Genomic DNA, 13,108 nt, shown 5'->3' with positions numbered 1-13,108 from the left:
AAAACGCGTGCATTTCGGCCTCCTTTCGTAACACGGTGTTGGCTCTTCTGCCAACCCAACAGGTAGTATCGCGTACACAAGGTATAAAACTGCATTGCATCGGGGGAGTGTACTCAAGTGATTCATGTGAAAAGGTTTCCAACGTGATTATGGGCGCAGACGGGAATTAACAGACGCCGAATGCGGAATGGTAGTTGGAGCAAAGATACATTGGACATTCCATTTGGGAAACCTTTAGAGAATTCAATATCACGAGATCCACAGTGTCAAGAGTGTGCCGAGAATACCAAATTTCAGGCATTACTTGTCACCAAGAATAACATAGTCGTCGACGGCCTTCACTTAACGACCGCGAGCAGCGGCGTTTGCGTGGAGTTTTCAGTGCTCACAACAAGCAACACTGCATGATATAATCGCAAAAATCATTGTGGGACATACGACGAATGTATTCGTTAGAACAGTGCGGCGAAATTTTGTGTTAATGGACTATGGCAGCAGACGACTGACGCGAGTGCCTTAGCTAGCACATCGCCTGCAGCGCTTCTCCTGGTTTCGTGACCATATTGGTTGGACCTAGACGACTGGAAAACTGTGGCCTGGTCAGATGAGTCACAATTTCAGTTGGTAATAGCTGATGTTTGGATCCGAGTGTGGTGCAGACCCATGAAGCCGTGGACAAAAGTTGTCGACAAGGCACTGTGCAAGCTGGCAGTGGCTCCTTAATGGTGTGGGGTGTGTTTATATTGAACGGACTGCGCCCTCTCGTCCAACTTGTAATGGTACTTGAATTACGTAACCATTACGGCACCTCATCTGAACCTCTCGGTACCAGTAATATTCTACTGTTTTTCTGTTAACTACTTAACATATTTCTGAGACAACATTCAGATTTGATTTCATTTGTGATACATCGATATGTTTATATTGCAATGATATTATACTTATGTGTATTCTTTCTTTTGTCACTATGATGTTTAACGTACTGGTAACTCTGATTTTTGGGCGCGTAAGCGATAGTTAGTAAATTGTTAACTTGTTAGAGAGTCGGACGTTGAGTAAGTCAAGTGTTGGACGTCTTGCTGGAAAGACGCATAACGTAGTCCGCTTATAAAATGTGAACTTTAACAGTGACTGTGAGAGAGATGTTTTCAAGTATGTTTTGTATTGTGAAGTGATGTTTTGTGTTTAAGTGATATTGCAATAAAAGTAATTAAAAGGAAGTGTAACTCAATTTCGGAGTGCTGATTATTTTTTTACATCACCACTGTCCAGCAAAAGTGTAATCTTCAAGGATGGTTTGTGAAGCGCATTTACATAACTTTTGAATATAGCAGAATAAAATCTAGGCCTCTTTGCATCCCAGCTTGGAGTCATAATCACCTAGATTTTCAACGATTGAGACATAATAATACGACACCAGCGTGGGAAACACAAAAAGATGAGTGCCTAGTTTTCTCATTATTACATGAAATGACTATTAACTGTGCTCTAATGACACCTGCCACATAACATGACTGATGTTGCCCGAGAATGCAGTATTTAGCAGCGTGAGCAACACCACAATCGTTATTAAAATTTTGACCTTTGTTGTGGTAGGGTTGTTAGAAACTGAACCGATAATTCACCACAACTGTTCGCAACTGGTTTGAAGAATATTCTGGACAGTTGGAGCGAATGATCTGGCCGCCCCAATCGGCAGACATGAATCCCATCGAACGTTTGTGGGACATAATCGAGAGGTCAGTTCGTGTACAAAATCCTGCACCGCAACGGTTTCGCAAACTATGGGTGGCTATAGATGCATCATGGTTTAGTATTTTTGCAGGGGACTTCCGTCGACTTTTTGAGTCCATGACACGTTGAGTTGCTGCACTACATTGGGCAAAACGGGGTTAGACACTATATTAGGAGATAACCCATGACTTCTGTCACCTCCTTGTATAAACGTCTGGGACAGCTCTGTCTTCATTCAGCACTTCACAAGATGTAATGCATGGACGTTCGCTTATCAAATGGTTCAAATGGCTCTGAACACTATGGCACTTAACTGCTGTGGTCATCAGTCCCCTAGAACTTAGAATTACTTAAACCTAACTAACCTAAGGACACCACACACATCCATGCCCGAGGCAGGATTCTAACCTGCGATCGTAGCGGTCGCGCGGTTCCAAACTGTAGCGCCTAGAACCGCTCGGCTACTCCGGCCGGCCGTTCGCTTATCGACTCTACCCTTGCGGCAGGAAACATTCAGTAATGTCGCGTACCCAATCTGACACAGCTATTATGAGGTAAGCCCACACATGTAGGAGCTGTATACCGATTAACCTTGGAAGAGGACAGGCGGCATGAGGCACTGCAAACAAACCAAATATCGGTACTGGGCAGAAATTGAAGGAGAATGCTTCTCTGCTTCTTTTCTAGACTGATTGACGGTCAGAGATGTGGCAAGTGGAGCTTCCATTGTCTTCGACTATTCGGTAAATGACCACAAACGTTCTAGAGCAGCCAGCACCACTTGACCGTGAACTAGATTTGAAGGAGTATGGCACGCAATACGGCTTTATCACAGCATACATATAGATTTTTTTGTAAACAATTATTTCTCCGCACAAACTTCCCTTTTTTTTGGTCATCAGCGAATCGTATCATTGATATCCTTTCACCTTGTATTTTAATTCCACTCCTGAACCTTTCTTTTATTTCCATCATTGCTTCCTCGATGTACAGCCTTGTCTTACACCCTTCTTAATACGAGCAGTTCGTTCTTGATCGTCCACTCTTGTTATTCGATCTTGGTTGTTGTACATATTGTATATGACCTGTCTCTCCCTAAAGCTTACCCCTACTTTTTTCAGAATCTCGAACAGCTTGCACCATTTTATATTGTCGAACGCTTTTTCCAGGTCGACAAATCCTATGAACGTGTCTTGATTTTTCTTTAGCCTCGCTTCCATTATTAGCCGTAACGTCAGAATTGCCTCTCTCGTGCCTTTACTTTTCCTTAAGCCAAACTGATCGTCACCTAACGCATTCTCAGTTTTCTTTTGCATTCTTCTGTATATTATTCTTGTAAGCAGCTTCGATGCGTGAGCTGTTAAGCTGATTGTGCGATAATTCTCGCACTTGTCAGCTCTTGCCGTCTTTGGAATTGTGTGGATGATGCTTTTCCGAAAGGCAGATGGTATGTCGCCAGACTCATATATTCTACACACCAACGTGAATAGCCGTTTTGTTGCCACTTCCCCTAATGATTTTAGAAATTCTGATGGAATGTTATCTATCCCTTCTGCCTTATTTGACCGTAAGTCCTCCAAAGCTCTTTTAAATTCCGATTCTAATATTGGATCCCCTATCTCTTCTAAATCGACTCCTGTTTCTTCTTCTATCACATCAGACAAATATTCACCCTCATAGAGGCTTTCAATGTATTCTTTCCACCTATCTGCTCTCTCCTCTGCATTTAACAGTGGAATTCCCGTTTCACTCTTAATGTTACCACCGTTGCTTTTAATGTCACCAAAGGTTGTTTTGACTTTCCTGTATGCTGAGTCTGTCCTTCCGACAATCATATCTTTTTCGATTTCTTCACATTTTTCTTGCAGCCATTTCGTCTTAGCTTCCGTGCACTTCCTGTTTATTTCATTCCTCAGCGACTTTTATTTCTGTATTCCTGATTTTCCCGGAACATGTTTGTACTTCCTCCTTTCATCAATCAACTGAAGTATTTCTTCTGTTAGCCATGGTTTCTTCGCAGCTACCTTCTTTGTACCTATGTTTTCCTTCCCAACTTATGTGATGGCCCTTTTTAGAGATGTCCATTCCTCTTCAACTGTGCTGCCTACTGCGCTATTCCTTATTGCTGTATCTATAGCGTTAGAGTACTTCAAACGTATCTCGTCATTCCTTAGAACTTCCGTATCCCACTTTTTTGCGTGTTGATTCTTCCTGACTAATGTCTTGAACTTCAGCCTACTCTTCATCACTACTATATTGTGATCTGAGTCTATATCTGCTCCTGGGTACGCCTTACAATCCAGTATCTGATTTCGGAATCTCTGTCTGACCATGATGTAATCTAATTGAAATCTTCCCGTATCTCCAGGCCTTTTCCAAGTATACCTCCTCCTCTTGTGATTCTTGAACAGGGTATTCGCTATTACTAGCTGAAACTTGTTACAGAACTCAATTAGTCTTTCTCCTCTTTCATTCCTTGTCCCAAGCCCATATTCTCTTGTAACGTTTTCTTCTACTCCTTCCCCTACAACTGCATTCCAGTCGCCCATGACTATTGGATTTTCGACGAACAATTTGTGATGAAGGTAGTTAGAGTGACTAGACACAATTTAAACTTAATCGAACCGTGAATTGGCATAACTGTGTGTACTAGGCAGTGGAAAATCCGCACGTTTATGTGCATAAAGTGGTAAATCTACCAGGGGTTCATGTATGGTGTGGACTATCATCTAGGGGCTTCGTAGGACCCTTTTTCCTTGATGCTACTGCCACTGGAGAAATGTGTCCGGAAATATTATGCACATCAATTTTGCCAGGTATAAGTGCGGTTTATGGAGCTGATGAACAGGTCTTCTAGCAACAGGACGGGGGGCCACCACACTACCATCTAGCTGTATGAGCTGTCTTGGATTACAATGTTCTGGGGCACTGGACTGGACGAAGGGGGGGGGGGGGGGGAGGGGTCATTGACTTCCCTCCACGGTCGCCAGATCTAACGCCTATGCACTTTTACGTGTGGGGAACTGTGGAAGATAACGTCTATCGACGTAAGCCACGCATGCTGGGGAAACTTGGCCAGGAGATTACAGCGACATGTGCAGCGATCTCCACTGTAAAAGTGACTGACGTAGTTGCGACGACCGCTCGTCGTTCTGTTTACGTGTATAGCCGTCAACGGTGAGCATTTTGAACATTTAAAGTAACCACGTGCTGAACTGAAGGTTGTACAACATGTGTGATCAATTATTAAATGTAAAATGAACACATAAGTAATAATTTTCGTTCCTTAAAGTGTGTATGCATTTTTCTGGGCTACTCTGTGCAATGCGGAACGAATGATATGTCTACATGTTCTTCCGTGACACGAAGGAACATCTACGATGGAAATCAGGGTCACATTGACGGTCGCGCACTTACATTGTTCTTCGTGAGTTGTTATGTAGCAAGCGTCTACCGGGAATGTTTCGGGCGTATGTAAGAGGTGCTGTTACTGCTCTACTATGATTAAGATGATGTAAGAAAATTCACAGGAGGGGATGAGTAATATTAGTCGGGAAAGAACACTTCTGGAGTGGGAGAATGAGGTGTTTTGCGTACCACACGGAGATGTGATCCTCCTGGTTTGCTTGTGGCGTACAGAGTGCAGCCCCTGGTGCGTTCCAGGCGGAAGTCCTTGAGATCATTGCGGTTCCTGGCCGGTAGAGGAGGGCCACCTTCGCCATCGAAGTCTGACAGTCGAAACACGTGGATCTTGCATTCACGACCTGCAAATGAAAGGAATTATGGTGATATTTATTGTAGATGGCCCTGTTACTGAAGAAGTACTGTTCATTTTTCTCGTGCTGTAAAGAGGATAATGGATGTAATACGGTTTGGTCCTAAGTCATTCGAGTATGAGGAATGCAGTAGTGTATTCTTTGGTAAAGATCTTTTTTAGCAAAATATGCTGCTTTTTACAAGTTCTGACATATTCAAGAAAAGGTTTTCAGCGGTCCAGGAAAATATTTGCTTTATTATAATTCCAGTCTTTGATCACAATGCTTATTTGTAATCAAGTAATTAATTTTGGTCGGTAATGACCATCTTCAGAGCTGAGTAGAAGCGTGTTTCATTATACAAGTAATTTCTGTTACAAACTTCTAGGACTTGCAGAGGGAAGTGAGTACATAATATTTTGAATAGAAACCCATGTCCGGAAACGTACCGTTTCCATTCTACGACGGTTTCAAATCGAATGTTTAATTCATTCTCTTCTGATCGCGGAATTAAATTAGGCGTGACACAGTACAGTTATTAGGTAACGACTCGAAAGAAAACATAACGAAACATCCATTAATCGTTTAAGCTCACTTGTGTTATTAACACTTAAACTTAACGTTGTGTACGTGCAGTATGCTACGTTTATTTTTTGTTTTGGAATAATGTAAATACGTAATGTTTAAGTGTTAACACAAACAAATGTGCTTAATTAATAAATGGATATTTAGTTATGTTCCCTTTCGAATAATTACTTAATAATTACACTGCGTCACGCCTAATCCAATTCCTCAAGCAGAAGTGGATGAGTTAAACATCTGAAATGAAACCGTCATAGAACGGAAACGGTACGTTACCGGACATGGGCGGCTATTCAAAATATTATGTGCTCACTCCCCTCTACATGTCCTGGAAGTTTGTAACGGTAATTTCAGAACACCCTGTATATATCACGCGATTACATGTCATGGTACAGTCAAACTCATTAGCCATTTCGGCTTCGTCAAACAAAGTAAAGTCCACCATTGAAGCGAACATACTGCATATGAAGCAGCTATCATGTCCTGTGATCATAATACAAGGCCGGAAAAAATGTAACATCCTTAAGAGCTATGTTCAGTGGCATGTCTGTGCACCCTCCGTAGTAACTGTGTCGAGTTTAGAGGTGAAAAGTGTTTACAACATTCATTCTACGGTACAACAATGCCCCACCGACTAGTACGTACTCCCGCTGAACAGCTTCAGTCATTTAAATCGGGTCACACTGGGGGCCTGCGGGAAACTGGATGGATATATCGAAAGATCGCTCCAGAAGCTGTGCTCAGTGCTTCAGTGGTGTTATAATTAGACTTTCCTCGAGACATTTGAGTCTCATATTTATCTACGATAGTGATGGAAGCAGAAGAAGTGAACTAAAATTTTTGCCATACTAAGGACTTGAATCAAGGCCGCTTTGCTTTTGTTTATTCTAATTATACACATATTTGCTGAGATCACATAGGACGCGAAAAACAACTGTGTGTAATTACCATCAATAACAAACAAATTATAAAGGAAATGATAGAAATTGAAGAAAACGCCCCCCTGGCAGAACAGACAAAATGGCATCCATGTCCCACCAACATGTCTGTAGACGCGCTCTGAATCCTAAGGCAGTCAGGAATGTTCCAGGCACGCCTTCACGAAGAATATTGCATTTGCCGGTACGTGGGACTGAGCGCTAGTATTACACACTCTCACTGAAATCCCCTTCTCATATTGTGACACCCCAGCTGAAGGGGGGGGGGGGGGGAGATCGAAGAAGGCACTACCCAAAAAGTTGGCATAGTACTGACGGTATCGCGGATGGTGCATGAGAAACGTAGTGCTATCTTGCAGGAACGTCCAAAAAGCATCTTATCACCTTCATGGAACAAATAAGAGATCGAGAGACCTTTTATCCAAATCACAGCATTGGTTTTCGTACGTGGGAAATATGTCTCATCTGGGAACAGAAGAGATTTCGGTGTAATGGCATGGGGAGCCGTGTGTAGAAGAAAGACAAGCATTTTCTGAATCAGCTGCCACACCTCTGGAGAAGATCCACACATCAATCGATGTTCGTCCGTATCAAGTCTGTGTGCCATTGGCTTTGGCATCGGTAAAATCTGTGCTAAATGGGGTAGTCGCGAGACTAGATGAGTGTTAACAAAATCCACCCTTTGTAACATGTCCAGTGCTCTCAGGAGGTTGCCACAAAAGTTCGTGCGCGTAACTTGAAGCAGGCGTTTGTAGTTAAATGAGATCATGCGCTGTATATCACGCGTGAAAGTGATCCCCAAACATTTGAGCTTGTCCACTAATGGCAATGGAGCCACATTCTCTGCTGGAAGGCCTCTACCGACGGACATAGCTCTAGATTTCGTCAGGTTCACCCGGCTGCCCGTAGCAGTCCCGTACTGGTTGATCCATGCCAGTGCCTCTCGCACTTCATCCTCCGGTAGAACCACGAACACCACGTCATCTGCATAGGCGCGGCACACGAAAGCATCCCCCCCCCTGTGAGTCGGCTTCTCAAATCGTGTAACAGTGGTTCAAGGGCGATAGCGAAAAGCAGCATCGACAGCGGATATCCTCAACGGAGCGACAGCATGACATTAGTATGGCCCGCCACACGGCCATTAACCAGCATTCGCGACGTGGCACCTCGGAGAAGCCGCAAGACGATGTGTCTAAACCTGTGGGGAAAGGCCATCCGTCTGAGTACGTTTTCTAGAAAGTCATGACTCACTCTGTCAAAGGAGTGGTCGAAGTCCACTGTCACTAAGGCACCACGACTGCGGCAGGTCGTGGCCAGGTCAATGACGTCACGGTAATCACTGAGTGCCGTCTGAATGTTACTGTCACTTCCAAAGCACGTTTGATCCAGAGAGATGACTTGAGGGATGACGCGCCAAAGGCGAGCGGCAAGAATCCGGGTAAAAATCTTTAAGTCACAATTTAACATGGTCAACGGCCGATAATGTCCAACTTCCAGACCTGCCGACGGCTTGGGGACCGGGATAAGCAAGCCTTCTACGAATTTGGGTCGGAGGAGAAGGTCAGGGTTCATCAGTTTTTCATACATCGCAGTCAAGCGTGAGCCCATGATGTCATGGAATGTGTGGTAAAACTCCAGCGGGAACCCGCCTGTACCTGGGGCTTTGTTCGCCGCACCCTTATGAAGAGTATCGGTGACGTCATCAGCGGTAATTGTCGCAGTGAGAATCTCCGCAGCAGCCTCGTCCAGGGTACCTGTCAAGGAACGGAGGACATCAGTCGTTACCGCCATCTTCTGGTCCTCTGCTGCATAGAACAGGTTGTAGTGATCCACAAAGGCTTTTACGATGTCATTCTGGGACGTCAATCGACGACCATCTGGCATGTCGAGGGCGTTGACCAGCTTTCTCCGACACCGCTGCTTCTCTCGGATAATACGATGCATGGACGGGGGCCCTCCTAGCACACAATCGTGACATCTTGCGCGTACTATTGTGCGGTGACGCATAACAGAAATTATCTTCGCCTTAATTGGTCGAATTTCAACCTGTCGTTGAACAGAAGGGACACGGTTTGAGAGTTCGCGGAGAATTGTGTAACAGTATTCCATGGTGTGTCGCTGCCACCGCATGTTGTCGCGACCGTATTTCATCATCGAACGACGTAAAGCAGGCTTGGTGCAGTCGATCCACCACCGGAGTGTTGAAGGATACACTGGATGGCGTCTCGCACAGTTGTTCCACGTCGTTTCTACGACCTGCCTGCATTCCGGATCCTTGAGATGGGCGACATTCAGCTTCCACAGGTCTCCACTGCGCCACACCTTCTGACTCTGCAGCGAAACAGTGCAAATGTAGGCGATATGGTCGGAAAAAGCGGTAGGCCATAACTCAGCGTCGAGCGTGGCAGTTACGATTCCTTGGGAAACGTAGACACGGTCAAGACGACTTGCTGAATGGCTGGTGACGTACGTAGTTCCAGGCTGGTCACCATGCACGCGGTTCCAAGTATCGGTGAGGTTCAGTTCATGCACGAGCAGCTTGAGTTCCTGATATGTGGTGAAATGGGGATGTTGGTCGTTCTGGGATAACACACAATTGAAGTGGCCGCCAAGAATAATATGGCCTTAGCGGCCTACATACAAAGGAGCGACCTATTCTGAATAGAATCGCGACCGTTCCCGTCCCTTGGCCGTGCCCGAGGGAGCGTAAACATTGATGACTCGGACACCGTGGAAAGTCAGAGCAAGGACCCTAGCAGATGGTAGGTAAATCACGTCGTCTACCTCAGTGCCTTTCTTTGAAAGAATAGATGTCCCTCGGCCACCGTCAGCACACGGCTTGAGGTAAGAAACATAGCCATAGATATAAGGAAACGTCGCCAGGCGACCTTACTGCAAAAGGGCAACATCAAGATCCGACGCCCTCAACATTTCACGGAGAAATTGTAGTTTGACGGGGGTGCCAATGGTGTTGACATTGATGGAGGCAATCCTGTAAGCTTGTCGTGGAATTGGGACTACTGGGACGCTCATAAAGGCACGAAGGGCAGCAGAGAACAGGAATGTTGTCCCAGTAGGCTGCACATCCCCATCCAGCAACCCTGTCGATTAGCAGTCGTGGGTTGGAGCAGCAGCATTCGCTGTTGTCTCAACGGCGGGTGTTCCGTCGTCGACATCGTCAGACCACGCAAAGGTGCGTTGATGGAGTGCGTTCAGTGGAGTACCTGTGGAGTCCGAAGGCGGTGGAAGAATTGTGCTGGCTCAGCTGCTGTTCAATGTCCATAGGTACAGCGTCTGGTGCATGCAAAGATAGTTGTACCTCAGACGGGGTGTAGACTGGTGCTTCCACCACGGAATCGCCCATCGGGGGAACATCTTGATAGTTGTGATCCTCATCGTCTGCGTCCTGCAGGTGTGAGACTGGGTGATCCACCGTTTCCGACGTCTCTTCGGCGACCGTTGCTTGCGCACGTGATCCTCAGTGTCCGAAGACGCCTGTGGATCCGGATGTTATGGCACGAGAGCATCGGTAGGCGCAACCATGGAGTCAAGGGCCATCCTCTGTCCTTGAGATTGCTCACCACTGCAAATGTCGGGAGGAGGAGGCAAAGGGGCCGGTCCTTCCGCAACAGCTTGAGACAGTACCGGAGACGACGATGTGGCAGTAGTAGGAGCCAGTGGTGATCGCGCTCGGGGGTCGTTATGGAGAACTTCGACAAACGTCAGCATTGGCGTCGTCGGAGCCTTCGTGGCGGGCAGGTCCCCAGGCAGTAGCTGTGTGATTCTGCGTTGCAGACAGCCGGAACGGAAGTGTCCTTCTTTGCCACATTCCGAGCATGTCTGCGGCTGGTCATCATAAATAATAATTGCACGGCAACTACCAATATATAAATAGGGCGGCACATGTTTGGTTAGCTGTATGAGGATCTGTCGAACTTAATTGAGAACTGGGTATGCAGTGAACCGAATCCACTTTTCAGCTGTATTACTAATCACCTTTCCATATGGGCGGAATGCAGAAACCACTACCTCTGATGGCACCTCGAAAGGGAGTTCAAATACACGTATCGTCTGCAGTCCAATCCCACATGTTCCACAGTTAACGTCACCGATGTGTCCATCAGAGTGACGGAACTTAAGACCACTTCGAGTTGCACTTAGAATTTTTTCACACAGGTCTTCGTTAACCAATTTCACGTACACCACACTGCTCACTATAGACAGGTGGATGCCAACAAGATCTTCGCTATCAGTCTTGACTTCATCTCTGATAAACTGTTCGATTTCCAGTGATTTTGGTCGGGAATTCTGTGGGCATAAGCCATTCTCTGTCGAAGGAAATATAGCGCGCTAAGATGGCAGAATCATGTAAACAACTCTGCGAGCGAGCTGCGCGGCGAGGACGTAAACAAGACGTCCGTGCCGCTAGCGTGCCGTAAGGCGACTAACCGCTTAGTAGGCAGGAATGCAAGCCATTGCACCACCACAGCACTTCGGCTAACGTAGAAATGTTAGCCATAGTGCTGCAGTGGGTAATGGTTAAGATTCCTACTTAGTAAGCAAGGAGATCTCGGTTCAAATCGTAGCTGTGGCACAAATTTTAATTTATTTGTTCAGCTTCCATCATTTCGACGTGGGTTGCTGTTTTTCAACAATGGTCTGAGGAACATTCCTACACCTGTTGATCAGGTTCTGCACGTCTGTGTAGGACAGACGTACGTCAAGATCAAAGCGATGTGCGAGCAACGGTGGCTGACCGAACATAATCCAGGGTTGAAATCCAGTCACATGTTGCACTGCTGTGTCATCAGGCACCATTGGGAGCCGTTTGTTTGCAGCAGGATTAAGATCACGTGTGCCTCTGCCCATGCTACTGGAGTGTGGAATGGCTCTATATTGTCTTCAGTGATGAGAGTAGCTTTTGTCTGTATTCGAGTTACGGACGTACGCGTGGGTATGGAGTCGACTTGGTGAGCTGCCTCTTCCAGAGTGCATTCGCCAACGGTACACCGGTCCAGGACCAGGCTGTATGGACATGAGTTTCAACTCGCGGTCAGTGTTTCTGCAGGCTGAAGTAGTCAGCGCCTGCTGCGTTGCACAGGCTTTTTTCCTTGTGCTACTACCATCTGAACACGTATGGGACATGCTGAAGTGGGAACTTGCTCGTTCTCCTGGGGCTGCACGAACTATTGCCGAATCATAACAAAATGCGCAAGGTGCCTGGGATAATCTATCATAGGATGCCATTCAGCTTCTTTATGATCATTTGCATGAGAGAATACACGCCTGCGTTGCTGCCAGAAGGGGCGCAATGTGTACTGATGCGACTCTTTGGACACACTTTATTGTGACGTGTGTTTCATTCGGTCTGAATTTGTTATCATATACTCCTACAATGATGAATTACCTGTCACCTCACATATCAGCAAAATGACCTTGTCCTTGAGGTTGTAACATTTTTTTCTGGCAGCGTACAAACAGAATTTTCTCTAAGATAACACTGAAACTTAAATTTTATAAAATGTGGTGAACCAAAAATACCAACATAAAAGTGACCATACTAAAAAAAAAATCAATTGTATAAATTACATCCTTAGTTTTCCCCCACCACCTCTTCTATATGCCCCATATAAAGAGAAAAAAGGCAATATTTTAATTTCCGTCTCTTTTACCACGTGACGACATAGCAATTTATGAGATTCAGACTGCATAACAAAAAATTTTTAAACATCATGACGAAGCTGTTAGTGGCTTAATTATCATATCTGAAGATGGCAATGAAGTGTCAAAATCGCTAATTTAAATTTTCTAGTAATTTTGTGATCCTGACATTATAAATTATTATAGACAAATTTATAATGTTGCGTGTTTCCGTAGGACAGTGTCCAATTCTTAAAAAATTTAAGCTTGTTCCTAACATAAATATATCTAATTCATACGAAAATATATATAATGTTTCATGAATATTTTTTGCGGATTGGATCTGTTCTTTCTTATTAAACATTTTGTTTTGGTAACTGTGACAAAGTTCTGTCTCTCTCATCTTAGCACTTATAGAGATAACTCCTAGATACCTCTCATATCCATCTCTTGGCAGTT

At 45.1% G+C, this 13,108-nt stretch overlaps 1 protein-coding gene across 2 annotated transcripts in view; it reads right to left on the bottom strand.

The window, feature by feature from the left end:
- The window catches only part of LOC126299380 (GTPase-activating Rap/Ran-GAP domain-like protein 3), a 1,486,407-nt gene that overhangs the window by 69,890 nt on the left and 1,403,409 nt on the right, over positions 1–13,108 (bottom strand). For both annotated transcript variants that reach the window (XM_049991244.1, XM_049991245.1), the window contains exon 17: positions 5,332–5,498. In XM_049991244.1, the coding sequence (XP_049847201.1) occupies positions 5,332–5,498 (167 nt within the window). The remainder of the gene's footprint in view (positions 1–5,331; positions 5,499–13,108) is intronic.

The sequence above is a fragment of the Schistocerca gregaria genome, chromosome X, assembly GCF_023897955.1.
Source record: "Schistocerca gregaria isolate iqSchGreg1 chromosome X, iqSchGreg1.2, whole genome shotgun sequence".
Taxonomy (NCBI): Eukaryota; Metazoa; Arthropoda; class Insecta; order Orthoptera; family Acrididae; genus Schistocerca; species Schistocerca gregaria.
This window is presented reverse-complemented; position numbering and strand designations above follow the sequence as displayed.